General features: G+C 39.5%; 3 protein-coding genes and 1 non-coding gene across 6 annotated transcripts; 3 read left to right on the top strand and 1 right to left on the bottom strand.

Annotated features, from left to right (window-relative positions):
- Positions 1–1492: 1492 nt before the first annotated feature.
- On the top strand, positions 1493–7804 carry LOC143860295 (uncharacterized). 3 transcript variants are annotated; one of them, XM_077370865.1, is made up of 4 exons: positions 1493–1619; positions 4274–6864; positions 7340–7444; positions 7580–7804. In XM_077370865.1, the coding sequence occupies exon 2, from the start codon at positions 4799–4801 to the stop codon at positions 6602–6604; it is 1806 nt and encodes a 601-aa protein (XP_077226980.1). In that variant the 5' UTR covers positions 1493–1619; positions 4274–4798; the 3' UTR covers positions 6605–6864; positions 7340–7444; positions 7580–7804. The 3 variants fall into 3 exon arrangements, with proteins under 3 accessions (XP_077226980.1, XP_077226981.1, XP_077226982.1); XM_077370866.1 differs by having other exon boundaries at positions 1496–1619; positions 4413–6864; XM_077370867.1 differs by having other exon boundaries at positions 1507–1619; positions 4332–6864.
- Positions 7805–8118: 314 nt separating this feature from the next.
- Positions 8119–9019, top strand: LOC143861253 (uncharacterized). The gene is made up of 3 exons (XM_077372196.1): positions 8119–8366; positions 8550–8763; positions 8882–9019. Exons 1-3 carry the CDS (start codon positions 8119–8121, stop codon positions 9017–9019), a joined length of 600 nt encoding a protein of 199 aa, XP_077228311.1.
- Positions 9020–9195: 176 nt separating this feature from the next.
- LOC143861251 (uncharacterized) lies at positions 9196–9988 on the top strand. Its single transcript, XM_077372194.1, has 2 exons — positions 9196–9556; positions 9690–9988. The coding sequence occupies exons 1-2, from the start codon at positions 9196–9198 to the stop codon at positions 9986–9988; spliced, it is 660 nt and encodes a 219-aa protein (XP_077228309.1).
- Positions 9989–14920: 4932 nt separating this feature from the next.
- On the bottom strand, positions 14921–15005 carry TRNAM-CAU (transfer RNA methionine (anticodon CAU)). The gene is given in 2 exon segments: positions 14921–14956; positions 14968–15005. It is a non-coding gene; the product is annotated as a tRNA-Met (tRNA).
- Between the last annotated feature and the right edge of the window lie 2841 nt (positions 15006–17846).

Here is a 17846-nt window from a genome sequence, read left to right as displayed (position 1 = left end):
CACAGACTTGAAAACCCCATTCCAAAACTCTAGTACCCTCGGCCAATTTTCAGGGACTTGATAACCCCATTCGGAAATTGGTAACCCCATTTTATACTAGATAACCCCAATCCCATAGACTTGAAAACCCCCTTCTAAAATTCTAATACCCTCGGCCAATTTTTAGGCACTTGATAAGCCCATTCGGAAATTGGTAACCCTACTTTTGAGAGTTGCTAACCCCTTTCTAGAGAGTTGATAAACCCCTTGTGCTACAAAAGCCCCTTGCCTATAACAACTCTTCTAATGGCATTATAATTCTGCTCATGATAGGAATAACAAAAGAAATTGATATTGTTTTTATTAAATGTGCTTCATGTATTACATCCCAATTTGTGTATTACAAAAAAAAATTAAGTATATCAAAAAAGAGAGAACGGTTCCTACACATATGTGTAGAGAGTTCTCTACACACTAGCTTAAAATACAGTGGGGGCCCACATTGTTTGGGTGATCCAAGCCATCCATTTTAAAGGCCCTCACACAGATAGGGTGTCTACAAAAAATCAGATCCATAGGATCATCCCAACCCTACGATTTGTGGAGGTAAAATGGATATCTTTAAACCTTCACAAATTAGTCCATTTTTCGTCTCTACAGTTTGAATGGTTAGGATGATCCTGTGGATCTGATTTTTTGTGGACACCCTATCTATGAGAGGGCCTTAAAAATGAATGGTTTGGATCACCCAAATAATGTGGCCCCCACTGTATTTTAAGCTAGTGTGTAGATAACTTATCTACACATGTGTGTAGGAACCGTTCTCTCATCAAAAAATGTGTATTCATCCATTCATGTATTACATCAATTTTTTCTTATACAACCACTTGTCTTCCAAAAAGTGAGTGAAGCCATCCATGCATTATCTCCCGAACACACCCTAAAAAACAAACCGCTTAAACCCTAAATAAGATAAATCAGAAGCAGAGGAATGAAAAATAGTGCAAAACCCTAAAAAAAGAAAAAAAAGAAAACTTAGATATAGAGAGATACATGGTAAGAACTCAACATTCAAGTTTTCAAGATTTGCCAGCAATAATGGTGACTGAATAAGGAGGAAGATGACTAGTAGGGTAAAAAAATCAAAAAGTGAAAATGAAAAAGTAAAAGAAGAGGGAAGAAGGAAAAAACAAGATGAAAACATGTTGTAAATGCTAAAGGGCATTTTCGTCTAGCTTTTATGACAACACCTCTTTTGTCCTTCTTTGATAATTTATGAAAAGTATGGGTCTTTTGATAATTCCGCCTAATTTTTATCCCCGGTTGGTAATTCTTCTATGGACACGCAGTCACGCACTACACGCAACGCAAGGCATTTCCACGCCGGGTTTCATTGTTCACTCGTGTTAATCCACACGCGTGCATGCGTTAAAAGTAAATAGCAGCTGGCAATAGGGGTACTTTAGGAAAAATATCCCCCTTATATGAACTAAATCACGTACTTCTCCAACTGCTTTCCATTTCCGTTCTTTATATATTAAAAAAAAGGGGCGAGGGTTCCAACTCTCGCTTCGTTCCAATTCAGATTTTCACCTCTCTCTCGTTATCCGTTCGATCTGATCTTTTTTCCCGTGAGATCGGTATGTTGTCTCATTCACCACTTTTTATTTTCTTTTTTTCATTTTTAGGGTTTGATTATCTGTGCTGTTTTTTCTTCGGATAGATTAGGGTTTTGGAAATCGTTCATATATTACTTTTTACTCTGCAGTTTGGTATTTCTCATTGTGACTTTCTACAATGTGATTAGATCTTCTAATTCCCAAAGGCATCTTTATTTCTTTGTTTCTTTTTCGATTAGTTTAGAATTGCTTATTTTTTCGTGGTCTGAACTATGCTAGGGATTTCTCAATTATCTATTTTGTATTCTTATACATGGATTTTAAAATCCATGATTGTAAACTAAAACCTAGATTTTTTTTAAAGCTAAACTCTGGATTTTACCAGACTGAGTGGTAACACACCTTATTTACGCATTCAAAATCCAGGTTTTAGGGTTTAAAATCTAGGTTTTAGCTTCAAAATCAAGGATTTTACACTCTTGGATTATAAAATTCATGTATCCAAATGGCATCTTAGGGATTGTGCCTGTAGCTCGATTGGTCGAGGCTTTGTACCTCTACCATGAGGTCGTAGGTTCAATTTCTGCTTACCAACAAAAATATATAAAAAATGTTGTACAGTATTCTTCTTTTTCTGTTGATGGAATTTAATTGGGGTTTCTGTGCTAGAACCTGATATTAGATTAATGTTTGGATGCCTTGGTTTTGCAAATAAGTGGAATATTCACCAATTACATAAGTTATGAAATATTTCACAATTGTTTCTGAGAACTGCCGCTCGCCTTATTACTGTTACGCATTTTTTGTTCGATTGGGTGGGGGTGGAGGTAAAAATTTTGGAACTCCTGCGACCATCATGGATCATCTAAAACACTTGACCAGTGGATAGGGAGTGTCAGTTCATGAATATGTTGGCAACAGTAATTCTGCCAATCCCTCTGATCCCACTATTTATGGAGTGTTTTTTTTTTTTTCATGAATACATTTTTTTTGGAACCACATTCTGCATGAAAGCAGTCTATGTGGAGAGCTATTGAGGTTTCTTGCAGCTGCAAATGAGCTTTTATTTTGTTCTTTATGATGCTTTTTTTTTAGATTTTGTTTGATTTTCCCAAGGTTGCCAGAACATGAATTGAAAACGGGAATCGAAAGTGGGAATCGAAGGTTCCCGGGATGATCGGAAGCGGGAATCGTGAAGTCGACGGACAGTCGCAGGGGAGTCACCGGGGAGTCCCTGGGGAGTTGAGAATCACCAGGGAATCTCCGGGAAATCACCAGGGAATCTCCGGGAAATCGCCAGGGAATCACGTTTCACATAACATTAAATAAATTGCGGTTCCCAAAAGTGGGAATCACATTTCTGGTGAATCGTAAACCGCCATTCAAAAAAGTGGGAATCACGTTTCCAACCCCAATTCCCAATTTTTGGGGATTCGAAATGATTCCTGTTTCGGAATCACGTATTGGGGAATCGGGATTCCCCAGTCCAAGGTGTGATTCTTGCTTCCTTGGATTTTCCTCATTTTGATTTTGATTTTGATTGTCTTCTTGTTTTTCTTGATTTTAATGGATGATTTTTCTTCTTTCTATTGGATTTCAGCAAGAATTGGAGATTTTCTGATTTTTTTCCATGTTTCTACAAAATGACTAAGACTCTGCAACTAAAGCGGAAAATTTTATGCTTTATTTCTTAAAATTTTTTCAGTATTCTCCATTTTATTTATCATGTACCTTTTCTTTTCTTTTCTTGTTGGCTTCTTTCTTTATTCCATCTTTTGAGGGATTGTACAGTGAGCAAGGTTTAAAATTTCGATTTCGGTACCGGTTTCGGACTTCCGGAAAACCGAAATTTTGGTTGAAATTTGGTAATTTGGTTCCAAATTCCGGACCAAAATTCCGAAATTTCGGCCTAAATTTTGTAACACTTTTTTTTTATATTATTAAATAATGTCATTAAATTGAAATTTCGGACCAAAATTTGGTAAATGGCGAAAAATTGAATTTCGGAAAATTTCGGTCCGAAATTTCGGATTTCGGTCGAAATTTAAAACCATGACAGTGCGTAGGTTGTGGTGGAATAAAAATGCAAAGGAGGTGAAATGGCTACATAAGCGCAATGATCCACTAATAAATAACATAGATCCATACTAATTGTCACTAGTCTATCATTTTTTTTTAATGGTAAGTTACTAGTCTATAATTATTTCCTACATCGTGTGCCAAATCCATGGATCTATGTTGTTATCATAGATATAACTCAGAAAATGTTATAGTCTTATATACATGCCTATTAAGAATACCCCAAGAGGAAAATCTCCAGTGAAGGGTTGTTTATAAAGTGTGCAATTCTTCAATTCATGCTTCAATCCATAATCCATTCTCTACTTGTCATGTATGAATTTTCTCTCTCTGATTTTGAATGTTATAACGATAGAGTTAATGTAGATTTGAAGAGAAAATGGGTGGGTTGGAAGTTTTTCTGCCTAAACCTCGATTTCTCACATAAATACAAGTTCTTGAAATATGTAATTATTGTTTTATAATGTTTTGGCTGAAATATTAATTTTTGGAATGTTCCCGTTGAAATATTGATGTATTGGAATGCTTTTTTTTTATTGGAAAAGTCTGAAACAAATGCCAATAATTCATTGCATGTATGTTTGGTATTGGTGTAGGCTCAAACCGAGTTGTTTTGTTTTGGCTGAGTTTTTGATCCACAATTCTACCGTCCAGCTTTTACCTGCCCGTGGTCCTTCATGATGGTGCCATGCATCCATTGACTAACCGACACCTCCAATTTGTGGCCTGTGGCAGAAATAGGGAAGGCAATGCTCCAAATTCCGCAGGAAATTCTCCACAAATCAGAGGGTTAGGATTGCACGGTTCGCGGATCATTTTTTACAAAGATGCTGATGCAAAATATCCAAGGAATAAAAAGTGAAAAAGCAGATGTCCCTACATAAAAAGCCTTGTCAGAATTGTGATTGATTATTCGGAAGGACGAAGGAGTTCCCCCTTCACGTCATCGCAGTTGGGATTTCACTCAGGCAGAGGCTTGCTCGTAAAGCATATAAATTGGTTATTTCTGTTAACAACTTAGTTGTTCGTGATCATACGAGACTTATTTATGTCTTTCTTATCATGGATGACATGAGTGGAAGCCTTTGGATCGTCTAACAGGTTATTAACTTTGGTTTCCCATGGCTGACCATTTAATTATCGCAAATCATTCTTTAGATGGGGCAGAGAATTCTGTATCTATTACAGACCATTCCTTGGTTATTGGGCAGGAGTTTCCAGATGTTGAAACCTGCCGAAAGATGCTAAAGGAGACTGCAATTGCTTTACACTTTGATCTTCGGATTGTCAAATCAGATCGGAGCCGATTTATAGCCAAGTGCTCCAAGGAAGGATGTCCCTGGCGTGTCCACGCCGCAAAGTGTCCGGGTGTTTCAACCTTTTCAATTAGGACTTTGCATGGAGAGCATACTTGTGAAGGAGTCCACAACCTTCATCATCAACAAGCATCCGTGGGTTGGGTTGCAAGGTCCGTAGAAGCACGTCTCCGAGATAATCCGAAATACAAACCAAAGGATATATTGCAAGACATTCGCGAACAACACGGAGTTCTTGTGACTTACATGCAAGCTTATCGTGGTAAAGAACGGAGTATGGCTGCGGTGCACGGCACTTTTGAGGAAGGATATCGGCTTCTTCCCGCATATTGCGAGCAAGTCAGAAAAACAAACCCAGGAAGTATAGCATTAGTTAGTGCTACCGGGCAAGATAATTGCTTCCAACGTCTCTTTCTTTCTTTCCGTGCATCAATCTATGGATTTATAAATGCTTGTCGACCGCTTTTAGAACTTGATAGAGTACATCTAAAAGGGAAATACCTTGGGATGTTACTTTGCGCTGCAGCTGTTGATGCTGATGATGCGTTATTTCCACTGGCATTTGCTATTGTTGATGAAGAGCGCGAAGAGAATTGGATGTGGTTTTTGTCAGAGTTACGAAAACTTCTCGGAGTTAATACCGAGAACATGCCTAGACTTACAATACTGTCCGACAGACAAAAGGGCATTGCCGAGGCAGTTGAAACGCATTTTCCAAGTGCATTTCATGGGTTTTGTTTGCGTCATGTAAGTGAAAACTTCCGTGACGAATTCAAGAACACAAAATTGGTGAACATATTCTGGAATGCCGTTTATGCCCTTACCGCCGTTGAATTTGAAGCTAAGATAGCCGAGATGGTAGAAATTTCACAAGATGTTGTACAATGGTTACACCGCTTCCCACCTCGTCTTTGGGCTATAGCATATTTTGAGGGGGTGCGATATGGTCATTTCACTTTGTCTGTCACGGAATTACTATATAAGTGGGCCCTTGAATGTCATGAACTTCCTATAGTGCAGATGATGGAACACATTCGCCTTCAATTAACAACTTGGTTTAGGGATCGTCGCAATATTGGCTTGGCATGGACATCAATTCTTGTACCATCTGCTGAGAAGCTTGTTCTAGAAGCTATTGCGGATTCCCGTTGTTACCAAGTGCTCCGTGCAAATGACGTGGAATTTGAAATTGTATCAACGGAACGGACAAATATTGTAGATTTAAGTACTCGTATTTGTTCATGTCACCGATGGCAACTTTCTGGTTTACCATGCGCACATGCTGCAGCCGCACTACTCTCCTGTGGGCAAAATGTCCATTTATTTGCGGAGCATTGTTTTACGGTTGCTAGCTATCGTGAGACCTATTCACAAATAATACATCCAATTCCAGATAAAAGCCTTTGGAAGGAGCGGGCTGAGGGAACAGAGGGTGGAGGTGCCAAAGTTGATATCATAATACGTCCACCCAAGACCCGTCGACCACCGGGGCGCCCCAAAAAGAAGGTTCTTCATGTAGAGAACTTTAAGCGTCCAAGGCGGGTTGTTCAATGTGGTCGTTGCCACTTGTTAGGACATTCCCAAAAGAAATGCACCATGCAAATTCAGTGAAATTATCTTTTTTTGCTTTTGCAATAGAACTAGTGGTCTTTATACTAATTTCAGTATATGTTTTGATCTTTTGATCGAAATCAAGGTCTGTCCTTTCCAAATGTCTAGCTGTTGGGACTTTTATATGTAGAGGCACGGATGGAGCTTCAGATTTATAAAGCTTGAGACTAAAGCTAAATGCCTTGCTTTCTTGTTTTTTGCTTGTCATTTTGGTCTCTGTCAGTGCAGAGAAGAAGCAACCTACTGAAGTTTAACTACAGGTAATTTTTTTTTTGCATGGCAAATATATCATTAATAAAATGAACAATTACAAGACTGAGCTAGTCAGCAAACAAGAGGAAAAGGAAAAAAGAACAAGGAAAGAAAAAAAACAACCAACACCACTTTGTCAGGGTCCATCCCTTGCAAGGTTGTCTGCTTCTCCATTGGCGGATCTTTTAACATGTTGAAAAGAACACTCCAATCTGCCAATATGATCCCTAATTTCATCGATCCAACGTGCAAATCGCCAAGGGAAAGTCTTGTTGCCCTTTAGCCACCCGATATAGCGTTAAGCGATTAACTACAAGTAATTAAACATGGCAGATTTAACCACAGGTAATTAAACACATTGTCCTATCTCCGTGTCACTCTCATTGAACCATATGTTTTATCTAGGGATTATATTTACATTGACTGTCTCCTTGTTTTTTTTTAAACTATTTCTTATATAAACTCGTCTGTTGGCTCTTACAGCTCAATGGCATTCTAACAGCCTGTAAAACAAGTTTCAAGCACTGTAACAGCGAGGGAAACAAGTTTAAGTTAGAGGCAACAGTGACATGGCAGATTTAACTACAGGTAATTAAACAGTTTATCCATATGTCACTTTCATCGAACGATATATTTTATCTAGTGATTATATTTACATTAACACCCTTTTATTTTTAATAAATATGCATATCCTTGTATAAATTCGCTTGTTGGCTCTTACAGCTCAATGGGCATTCTAACAGTCAGTGAAACAAGTTTGGAGCATTGCAACATGCCAACATCCAGTTGAACAAGTTTAACTAAGAGGGGTGTAAAGCTTATATCCCTTTGTTTTTGTGTTATGTTTCTTTCTTTCATGAGGTTCATTTTTCTAAACTGTGAAATGCCACTGAGGCCAGAACAGTCTAATCCTTTTAAAATGGTTCTGCCCCAAGGGGTCTTGGTTCTTATGGCTGTTATGTACCAATTTGAGGTTAGAAGAACCCGATCTAGCCGACACATTACTAAACGCGTTTAGTAATGTGTCGGCTAGATCGGGTTCTTCAATAATGCTGCGCCACATTATCTAACCATAATTCCATTGTACTGGAAATCTCGGACTTCTCTGGAGGCCCACATCCGTTTAGATTCAATCTAGTTCTTCTTCAAATTCCAGGAGTAGATGAAAAAATCAAGCGATGGTGGGACAAGATCTCGATACAAGGCTGGAAGGGATATATTCTTTATAAAAAGCTCAAGGCTATAAAATAGAAAATAAAAGAATGGCGTTGGACGAGGAAACTAAATGTAACAAGGCAGAGACATTGATTGCTTTGGAGTTTCTGGAAGAAAAAGAAGGTGCTAACTCTCTTTCAACCGTTGAGAAATTGGAAAGACTAGAGCTTCTGGAAAAATATGAGGAGATTCTGCGTAGAGAAGAAATTAAATGGCGTAAAAAATCAAGGGTCACATGGCTTAAAGAAGGAGATCGGAATACAAAATTTTTCCATAAAATGGCGAACTCAAGGCGGTGAACCAATACTATCTCGAGCCTAAAGGAGGGGAGCTCGTTAATTGAAGATATGGGCTTAATCAAACAGAGAATTGTTGATTTCTACCAATCTTTATATTCAAAATTGGTGGAATGGCGGCTGAAAGTAGAAGGGATTCAATTCAAATCTATCAGTCTTGGACAATGGATTTCTTTGGACAGTGGCTTCACAGAGGAAGAAGTGGAGAGGGCAATTTTCTCCATGGCAAGTGACAAAGCTCTGAGTCTGGATGGTTCTCCAATGGCTTTCTTCCAGAGGTTCTGGGGTATTATGGAGAAAGATATTATGGCATTTTTTCTTGACTTTCAGGAGAGAGGCATAATTAGCGAAGCGGCCAGAGCAACATTCATAGCGCTAATTCCGAAGAAAAAAGGGGTGATAGAAATAAAAGACTTCAGACCGATTAGCCTTATCCATAGTATTCCGAAGATTGTCTCCAAATTGCTCGCTCGTGGGGTGAAGAGTTGTATGGGATATAATCTCTCAATTTCAGGGAGCTTGTGTGGACTCTAGGCAAATTCTGGATGGAGTCCTAATAGCTAATGAGATCATAGATTCAGTCAAGCGAAGTGGTGGTTCCGGTCTAATCTTTAAGATTGATATTGAAAAAGCCTTTGATAATATCGATTGAGAGGTTGTCAATTTCATTCAAGATCGTATGGGTTTTGGGAACAAATGGCGAATGTGGACGAGATCGTTAATATCAAATAATAGCTTCTCAATTCTCATTAATGTCTCAGCAGAAGGTTTCTTTAAGAGTTCCATGGGGTGCGTCAGGGTGACCTTCTAGCTCCCTATCTTTTCATCATGGTGGTAGAAGTCCTCAGTCTAATGCTGACCACAGCTGGGGAATCTGGATTATTTCATGGCTTATTGGCAGGGCCAAGAGCTGATAAGGTTACACATCTACAATTTGCAGATGATACTCTCGTATTCTTGCAATTTACCCCTCAGGCCATTCCTAATGTCATAAGAATCTTTAAATGGTTTGAGGCTATTTCAGGCCTCAAAATCAATTTTGCCAAGAGTATGATGTTGGGCATTAATGTGGAGCAGCAAAAAATTCAGAATCTTGGCATCTGTGGGTTGTATTGCTGGGGTTTTTCCGGTATCATACTTAGGATTGCTACTGGGCTTTGGTATACCGTCGGCGTTGCAATGGGATCCGGTAGTTGAAAGGGTGGAACGAAAACTTGCTACATGGAAGAAAAGATACATATTACTAGGGGGCAGAATAACGTTGATAAAAGCAGCTCTAGCCAATATGCCAGTGTACTTCATGTCGCTCTTTAAAATCCCAGTGAAGGTGGCGTTACGCATAGAAAAATTACAAAGAGACTTCCTTTGGGACGACAGTGGGGAATCTAAAAAATTACGTCACCTAATGAATTGGGACATAGTAACAAAATCCAAAAGAGATGGTGGATTGGGAATAGGGAAGCTACGACTGCACTACAAATCATTGGTAGGGAAATGGCTCTGGCGTTATGGTAATGAAAAGAAGGCTCTTTGGCGCACTGTGGTTGACGCTAAATGTGGTATGAAAAAGGAAGACTGGACCATAAAAAATCTGACTGCTGGGAAGGGATCGGGCTCTTAGAGGTTGATTTGCTCGGTCCGAGATGACTTCGTTCAGGGAATCAGATACAAAGTGGGACAAGGAAATGAGGTCAGATTCTGGAAGGATCTCTGGTGTGACAAAACACTGCTTTCGGTTGACTATCCAAGGCTATATCGGATTGCAGTTAACCAAGAAGCTTTGGCGGTGGACTATCTCAAACGAGGAGACTTTGGGATAGGTTTTTGGGACATACGTTTACGAAAGGGATCTTAAAGATGAGGAAATACAGGATCTTGAGTGACTTCTACAGTTACAATCGGTGTACTGTTCCAAATCTACAGATGACGAGCTCCTATGGGCACCAGAATCAAATGGTGTATTTACGGTTAAATCTTTTTTTGCGGAATTGAGTTTGGGACAAAAGTCGGATAAGAGCGCACCTCGAATTCTTTGGCTCCACCAAGAGTGGTTGCTTTTGGGTGGACTTTGGTCCACAGAAAGATAAACACATATGTTCGCTTGAAAAAAAGACACTTCAGTCTTGCAAGCATTTATGTTCTCTACCACCAGCATGAGGAAATGTTAGATCATTTGATGTTGCATTGCCCTTTCTCCTATCAAATCTGGATACGAGCAATTGGTGCTTTTGGAATGTGCTGGGTTTGCCCGAAATCGATTAGCTCCCTTCTCATTTATTGGAGGGGAGGCCCTTTTGGAGAGATAGGAAAACTTCTCTGGGCCACCTTTCCCTATGCTATCGTATGGAACATATGGAAGGAGCGAAATAGGAGTATCTTTGAAGATCAGAGTAGAACTTTGGGGCGTTTGACGACTGATATTAAAGTTGAATTGATTACATGGGCTAAGAATAAAAAGAAACTACCTTATGGAGTGGGGGATCTGATAAGGAATTGGTGAGCAATCATCTGGGATAGAGTGATCTGAAATAAACCTAAACCTAAATGGTTGGCCCCGCCGAGTAGGTGGCTCAAATTCAATTTGATGGAAGCTCGGTAGGAAATCCTGGCAGGGTAGGGATTGGAGGCCTAATCAAGGATGATAAACAATCGATCATTATGTCCTTCTCGGGTCCTGCAAGGATTTGTGATGCAAATGAGGCAAAAATCAAGGCTCTACTTTTTGGATTATGATGGGCTTATGAGAACAACCTGAGATCTCGAATAGTGGAAGGGGACTCGACGAATGCAGTGGGTTGGGCTTCGAGTACTTCAAAAAGGGCTCTGGCGCCTCTAGGATGTCATAGCGGAAGTACTAGACCTCATAAGGGTGTTGCAACCTAGAATTGAGCATCGGAGAAGATCGGCGAATGAAGAGGCGGATGTTTTAGCCAAAGTAGGAGTGCTAAAGGAGGATACCACAGTCTTTACATCTTTGTCATACTTTTAAAGATTGTACTTGGACTTTGATCCACTTTTGTATAATGGAGGGGACAACTTGTCCCAACCACTATTCAATAAAATGTCAAATTAAAAAAAAAAAATAAAAAATCTCAAGAATCATGGAAGCCAAGCGGTGACATGGCCTGACAGCAGAGAGGTAAGTCGCGTAGGTTCCCAAAGTTATACATCTAAACTCTCCCATCCTTTGCGCGATGACGGAATGCTGCTTAGTCACGAGGTGTCTAAATCACAGGCTAAGGCTATATAACGAGTGTAAAGAGCTAGGACATGGCGATTCGAAAACAGGAGAAAGACTTGCTTGGACCGTGTTGGATTCATCCTATCCTAGTTTCCCAAGGACTGCTTCATGCCCATCCGTGTGGTTGGAGATTTTGGGTTTAAAGAGAAAATTGTCTTGAGAGTGTTGGAGGCGCTAACTATTTTTTGTTTCTGCCTTTGACTTTTGGAATGGTTGGAGGGAGGTTTGCAGGAGTTCGGAGTTGAAACCTTCAATTGTTCAGGTTTGGGAGCCTCCTAGTAGTGGCTTCCTTAACCTTAATTTTGATGGCTTTAGCTTTGGTAACCCGGGCCTGGCCGGAATTGGGGGAGTGCTTAGGGATGAAGAAGGAGCGGTGAGGTGGGCTTTTGCAGCGTATTTGTTATTGCTAACTCTAGTGAGGCGAGGCATGTGCGGTACACCGATACATGAAACTTCTAGTGGGTGAAGATTTAAATTGCGTGGTGGTGGAGGGGGGCGCCTCCAACGTGATTCGTTGGTTAACCGGCTCTCATGTTTTCCCTTGGCGCTTTGCGGATCTATTTAATGAGATTAAAGATATTGTGGGTAGCTCGCACATTTCCTTTCGTCATATTGGGAGGTCCGCAAATGGTGAGGCGGATAAGCTTGCTAAGGCCAGGTTCATACGGAGGTTTTTCAGCAGTTCAATTTCCTCCCGCCTTGGTCTGTCTTTTCTGTTTTATCATCTTATTTGCATGTATTGCTTTGTTGCTCTTTCCTCTATTTCTTTTTATTTGACCATATCAATCTATTTTTCAATGAAATTTTTTACCATTCAAAAAAAGAAAAGAAAAAGGAAGGAACTGAAGGCGGTTTCTTGTAGACATGAAAAGGCCAAAGGAATCTCTAATTGCTGATCTTAGGAGTTGGAGAGGATAGAAGAGGCGAGAGGGAGCTGGTAGCAGTGGAGATACATAGAAGAATTGAAACGAAGCAAAAGTTTGAAGAATATACTGAGAATGGAAGAGCTCAGGTGCTCAGGTGGTGCCAAAGATCCAAAACCAAATGGGCAAATGGAGATGGATTACAGCATTCTTTCACAAGGCAGTCTTAGCCAGAAGGGTTAGTTTTATGCAAGCGATTCAAGTTGATGAGAGGATAGTTGAGGGTTAAGAGGGAGATACAAGAGGAGGTAGTTTGGTTTTGCAGGAGGTTGCATTCCAATCATGATCAGTGGAAACCATCTTTAAATGTGGAGTTCAAAAAAGTTGATTGATGAGCAAGCGAGAGGAGATTAGAGTAACTAGTTAATGAGGAAGAGTTGAGGTTACCATTTTCTCCATGGATTAGAGTAAGGATCCATGGCTTGATGGTTCTACTATGTCAAGATACTGGGAATGCATTAAAAACGAGTCGATGGAAAGTTTATGGGAGAGTTCTCCATAAGAGTTGGAACAAGTAAATGTTATATTCATAGCACTTATTTTGGAAAAAATATGGGCCGTGGAAGTTAGAGACCACATGCCTATCAGTTTGGTAGGAAGTCATTCATAACATTTATTATCCATGTGAAACAACCAATTACTCCAGAAGCTAAGTTGTTAGAGTTGGTGTTATAATGGTTTATACTTCAACACTCCCCCTCACGATTGGCCCCCGTGTTGAATGTTTTCAACTGGTGAAGAGCGTCTGGACACTTGGAAAAGAAGGGGGGATAGAGGCCTAAACTGTAAGATTGACATGAGAAATGCATGGGATCAGGTGGATTGAAAATTCGTGTTTTATATGTTGGGGACAGTGGGTCTCGGCGAAAGGTATAGTAGTCTTTGGGTTGCAAAAACGGAATCCCTTCCCCTTAGAATTCTAATGCTTGCTTTAAATCTTGCAAGGCTTGCTCTTAGTTCAACATACTCATTTAGATCTCAATGGCTATCTTAGAATTCCAGTAGGATTTATGACTTGAAAATTTGTTAGATTGAAATTTTTTTGGAGATCATCTTTGTTCTTCTTTTAAAAAACAGTCTCTGGAGATCATCTTTGTCCACCAAGGGATTTTGATGAACAGCTTTAACTTTTGCTGAAATCAACCAATAAGGCTCCCTTGAAGCTGTTTTTTGCAAGGGTGCCCTTCATTCTATCATTCCTCATAAAACAATCGGAAATATATTAATGCTTGCTTTCTACTATCTCAATTAACCTGATTTTTTCTAGGTATTTGCTAGGCAATTTTTTGGAAAGCCATTTCACTGCTCACTTTTGCAGGAGAGAACAGCCACACAAGCTCGCGTTTTGCAGATTGTCTTATTCATTTAATTCATTTGAGGTGTCTGTTCTCTCCTGCAAAAGTGTGCTGCAAAATGACTCTCCGCAAAATTGCCTAGCAAATCCTTTTTTTTTTCTTTCTATCATATCAAATTTCGAAAATGCTAAAAAGACAGGCGTTACTTGTTAGGCTCATTCCTTGCACACCGAAGGAGATCCGCAAATTCGATGGCAGATGGTCTGGCTTTCGTCTCTGTTTGCTTATATGTATGTGTATTGTACTGATTAGGGGACATTCTTCTCCCTTGCATTATCGTTCACATGTGGAATGAAATCAGTTAATTTTCAAGAAAAAAAAAATCTTTGTGATTGAGTTTGTTGGTTCGACCGGCCAACCAAATACCATTGAATACATTTTCAATGTTCATAGGATAATCATAAGTCCTTGATCTATAAATTAGGGTTCTGTAAATATGAACTAAACCATTGACTTTTCTTTTCGCATGATGTTCTATATGATCAACAGTCGTGATCACGCATACGTGTACAAATGTGAGACCCTGGGACTGATCATCACCAATCATCCTTCACTATGTTGCCTTTCGTTCTCATCAACTTAACATAACCATACTTTAATTTGTCTTTTTAGTGGGAGCAAAAAAGATTCATGAAAAAGGGGACTGATGTTGGCACTGGTGTGTTTTGATAATGACACTGCTCATTTAGTTTTACAGATTTCACATTTGCTTTTAAGGGCTCTTATAAATTATAATACAAAAGATGTTATCAGCATCAAATTGGAAAAGTGTAGAACAGAGTAGTGTCATTATCAAAATATGGTAGTGGCTGCAAAAAAGGAATTCAATCTCTGTTATCTCTTTTGAAGGGAAATGATATCAGCACAACCTTGTTTTAATAATTGCACAAACCCAGTTTGCCTTTTCTTTTTTAATTGGCTTATGAGAGCTGTGTGATAACCTTCAAAGATCTTTAAACAGTAAAGGACGAGACGAGTTGGTGAAATAATCAAAACATGGTTTTGTCCCCTTTTAAAATGTGTAAAAATGCCATTGGGGTGAGAGAGGCTCGAACTCTCGACCTCAGGATTACTCTAAAGCTATGAGACCTACGCGCTAGCCAACTGCGCCACCACCCCTTTCATGCTAACTTTCCAAATTGTTATAATTGATACAAACTGTACTAGACTTTAGTAAGATTTTACTCCATGAAATCATTGGAAAACATAATGGTTTTTCCGGTTTAAATAATAGAAGTGTGGACCCATATGCTGCATTAATGGACCCACATATAACTAGGAGCTTCACATATTCATGGCAAAGAACACCTTTTATCTTGTCTGGGTGTCAATCTTGGCTCGGGCTCAAAGCTCGCTCGAGCTCTGCTCGAATCCTTAACGAGCTGAGCCGGCTGGCCAGGCTCGTTAACCTTAACGAGCCGAGCCCGAGCTAGGCTAGGCTCGGCTCGTTAAGAATTTAATATATTTAAATATATATTATATATATTAATATATACACTAAAAGGGTTGTCCAGGGAGTGAAAGGCGGAGGCAAAATATGTCACTTTTTTATATGGTGGCCGGCCGTGTAATTTACAATGGTAGAGTGTCAAAATTCTGCCCCTTGATTTTTTTATCAAGTAAAAAGTCAAAAAAGAGGGTTTGACTTGATCAAAAAATCAAGGGGCGGAGTTTTGATCAAAACTTTGCCCTTATAAATTACACGGTCGACCACCATATAATTTCTCCAAAATAAGATAAGAACCATCCAAAATTAAATAGAAGGGCCGATCAAATTGGATTTCCTAATTAAATTGTAGGGGGCTAATTAAAGAAATTATTATTATTATTATCTATAATTGGAGTTTTTTTAGGGAAGTGATATTTACGCCCCTTTTGATTACTAGGGACACCCAGTGCTAGTGTATCAATGACTAAAGGGGGGCTAATGTACTTGATGTTGAAGAATCCAGTGGGTCTGATTGCCACGTACACTGGCGTTGGGTGTCCCTGGTGATCAAAAGGGGCGTAAATATCACTTCCCTTTTTTTATTGTGTAGTCAAATGTAAGGAATTTTTCATGAAAAGAAATCCACCCACAAGCCATGTTTGGCTGGCAGGAAATGTTTTCCATGGAATTTTAGTTTATCAAGTTGTGAGAGAGGGATATGGATGATGGGATAAGGAGACACTAGAAAGGGAACTAGTGAGGAGAGAGTGAGAAAAGGCCGACAAATAAGGAAAGACAAAGTCTAATTAAAATACAATTTATTTTGGCTGCTGATATTGGCACTACCATGTTTTAATAATTGCACAAACTCAACATGTCTTTTCCTTCTTAATTGGCTTCCGATAGCTTTTGGGAACTGTAATAACCTTTGACAGCTGTTTAACAACATTCCTCAGGCATTCGAGCTCACTTTTCCCCATCTCCCACCAGATGTAAGCCCCTGCTCACCTCTTGATGAAGTAATATTTCATCAAAAACAAAATCATGGTTGCTAGGGGTGCAACTTGGGTCGGGCTCAACCCGAACCCGATGGGTTCAACCTATTTTGCCTTAGGTTGGGTTGGCATTTCCTTGGGTTGGGTTAGGAAAAGCCAACCCGATTCAATTTCAGGTTGGGCTAGGGTTGAGGCCTTGGGGAACTGATCTGAACTGAACCTGACCTCCGTTCTCTAATTTTATCGTAATTTCTTACGTTATGTTTTTCCTTTTTTATTTGGCCCTAAGTTAACCCGAACCCAACCCGACCCGATTTGGAAAAAAGCAAGTTAGATGGGTTAGGTTAGGGTTGTGTTATGTGACTAAATTGGTCCCACCTTGGCTGAAATAAATCTAGTTTGTTATTTGTTATTTTCAGATTTGCTTTTTAGTTATTTACCATAGGTAGGATTCTTAGAGATAAGGGTTATCTAGATTAACTATAAATAACATGCATGCAGTCTTTATTAGATCGATGAAGAAAATTGTTTCATAAAGTGTGTCGTTTTGCACAAAGGAGGACTGACCCTTCCCTCGAAGTGGTACGTAACAGATTGAGGGATTTAGAGGCGGGTTGGGTTAGGGTTGACTATGCTCAACCCGATGAGCGGGTTGGGTCGGGTTAGGGTGGAGGGAATGCTATATAGGGTTGCCTCAACCTGATCCAACCCAACCCGTGTTGCACCCTGTTGCCAAACATGGCCGGGTTGGTTTTGTTTTTATTACTATTATTTTTTAGTAATATCTAAACAGAAGAATTGTGTCTCTCTTATTCTTGTGGGCAGGTCTTCTATCATTTCCAGGAATTTGCGAGGCAATTTCTCGGCTCACTTTTCCAGAAGAGAACAGCCGCCTCAAATGAATTAAATGAATAAGACAAAAGATGCTACTAAGTGGCTGTTCCCTCGGATAACTGAGCTGCGAAATGGTTTTTTTTCAAAATTGGCAAACAAATCTATTCTATCAAACATTCAAATAAAGAAAAGTACTCTTTCTTTCACGTGCTTAAAAGCGATTAATTTTTTAGTCAAGGCTCCTTTTGTGTTCCGGATACACGACACATACCTGGGGAAGTGGGATTCAACGTAACATTGGTCCACCTTGGGTTGCTTGGAGCCTAAAGATCTTACTTTTTAGTGAATATTAGATGTCCGATTAGTAGTTTAAAATATCGGATATCACATTTAACAAGAACAATCTAATATGTGGAATCTCACCATGCTGACGTCTTAGAACGCGCGTGTTTGGCAATACCTTAAAAACAATTCCAAAAAAATATTTTCCCGCAAAAATCAAGGTAACCCATTATTCAGGTAAAATTTTTGCATAAAAATAACTTAGAAAAAAAATTCAACTCAAGCTATAGCTGTTTTTTAACCTGGGAAAAATCTTTACTGGAAAATTGTTTTTAGGGATTTGTTAGGGATCATCCCAGAAGGCATTTCACGGGCCGGCTGTTACATGAGAGAGCAGCCACCTCAGTTGAATAAGTGAAA

This window comes from Tasmannia lanceolata, unplaced genomic scaffold (assembly GCF_043159265.1).
Source record: "Tasmannia lanceolata isolate RefF3 unplaced genomic scaffold, GAP_Taslan_0.1 ptg000037l, whole genome shotgun sequence".
Classification (NCBI taxonomy): Eukaryota; Viridiplantae; Streptophyta; class Magnoliopsida; order Canellales; family Winteraceae; genus Tasmannia; species Tasmannia lanceolata.
The sequence above is the reverse complement of the archived record's forward strand: the minus strand, read 5'-3'. Positions and strand labels throughout refer to the sequence as shown.

Coding starts and splice junctions, on each gene's coding strand:
- LOC143860295 (XM_077370865.1), top strand. CDS start 4,799: ATGGCTGACCATTTAATTATCGCAAATCATTCTTTAGATGGGGCAGAG.
- LOC143861253 (XM_077372196.1), top strand. CDS start 8,119: ATGGCGTTGGACGAGGAAACTAAATGTAACAAGGCAGAGACATTGATT. Junction 8,367..8,549: donor AAAATGGCGAACTCAAGGCG/GTGAACCAATAC, acceptor TTCTTTGGACAG/TGGCTTCACAGAGGAAGAAG. Junction 8,764..8,881: donor TAATTCCGAAGAAAAAAGGG/GTGATAGAAATA, acceptor TCTCAATTTCAG/GGAGCTTGTGTGGACTCTAG.
- LOC143861251 (XM_077372194.1), top strand. CDS start 9,196: ATGGTGGTAGAAGTCCTCAGTCTAATGCTGACCACAGCTGGGGAATCT. Junction 9,557..9,689: donor CGGCGTTGCAATGGGATCCG/GTAGTTGAAAGG, acceptor TTAAAATCCCAG/TGAAGGTGGCGTTACGCATA.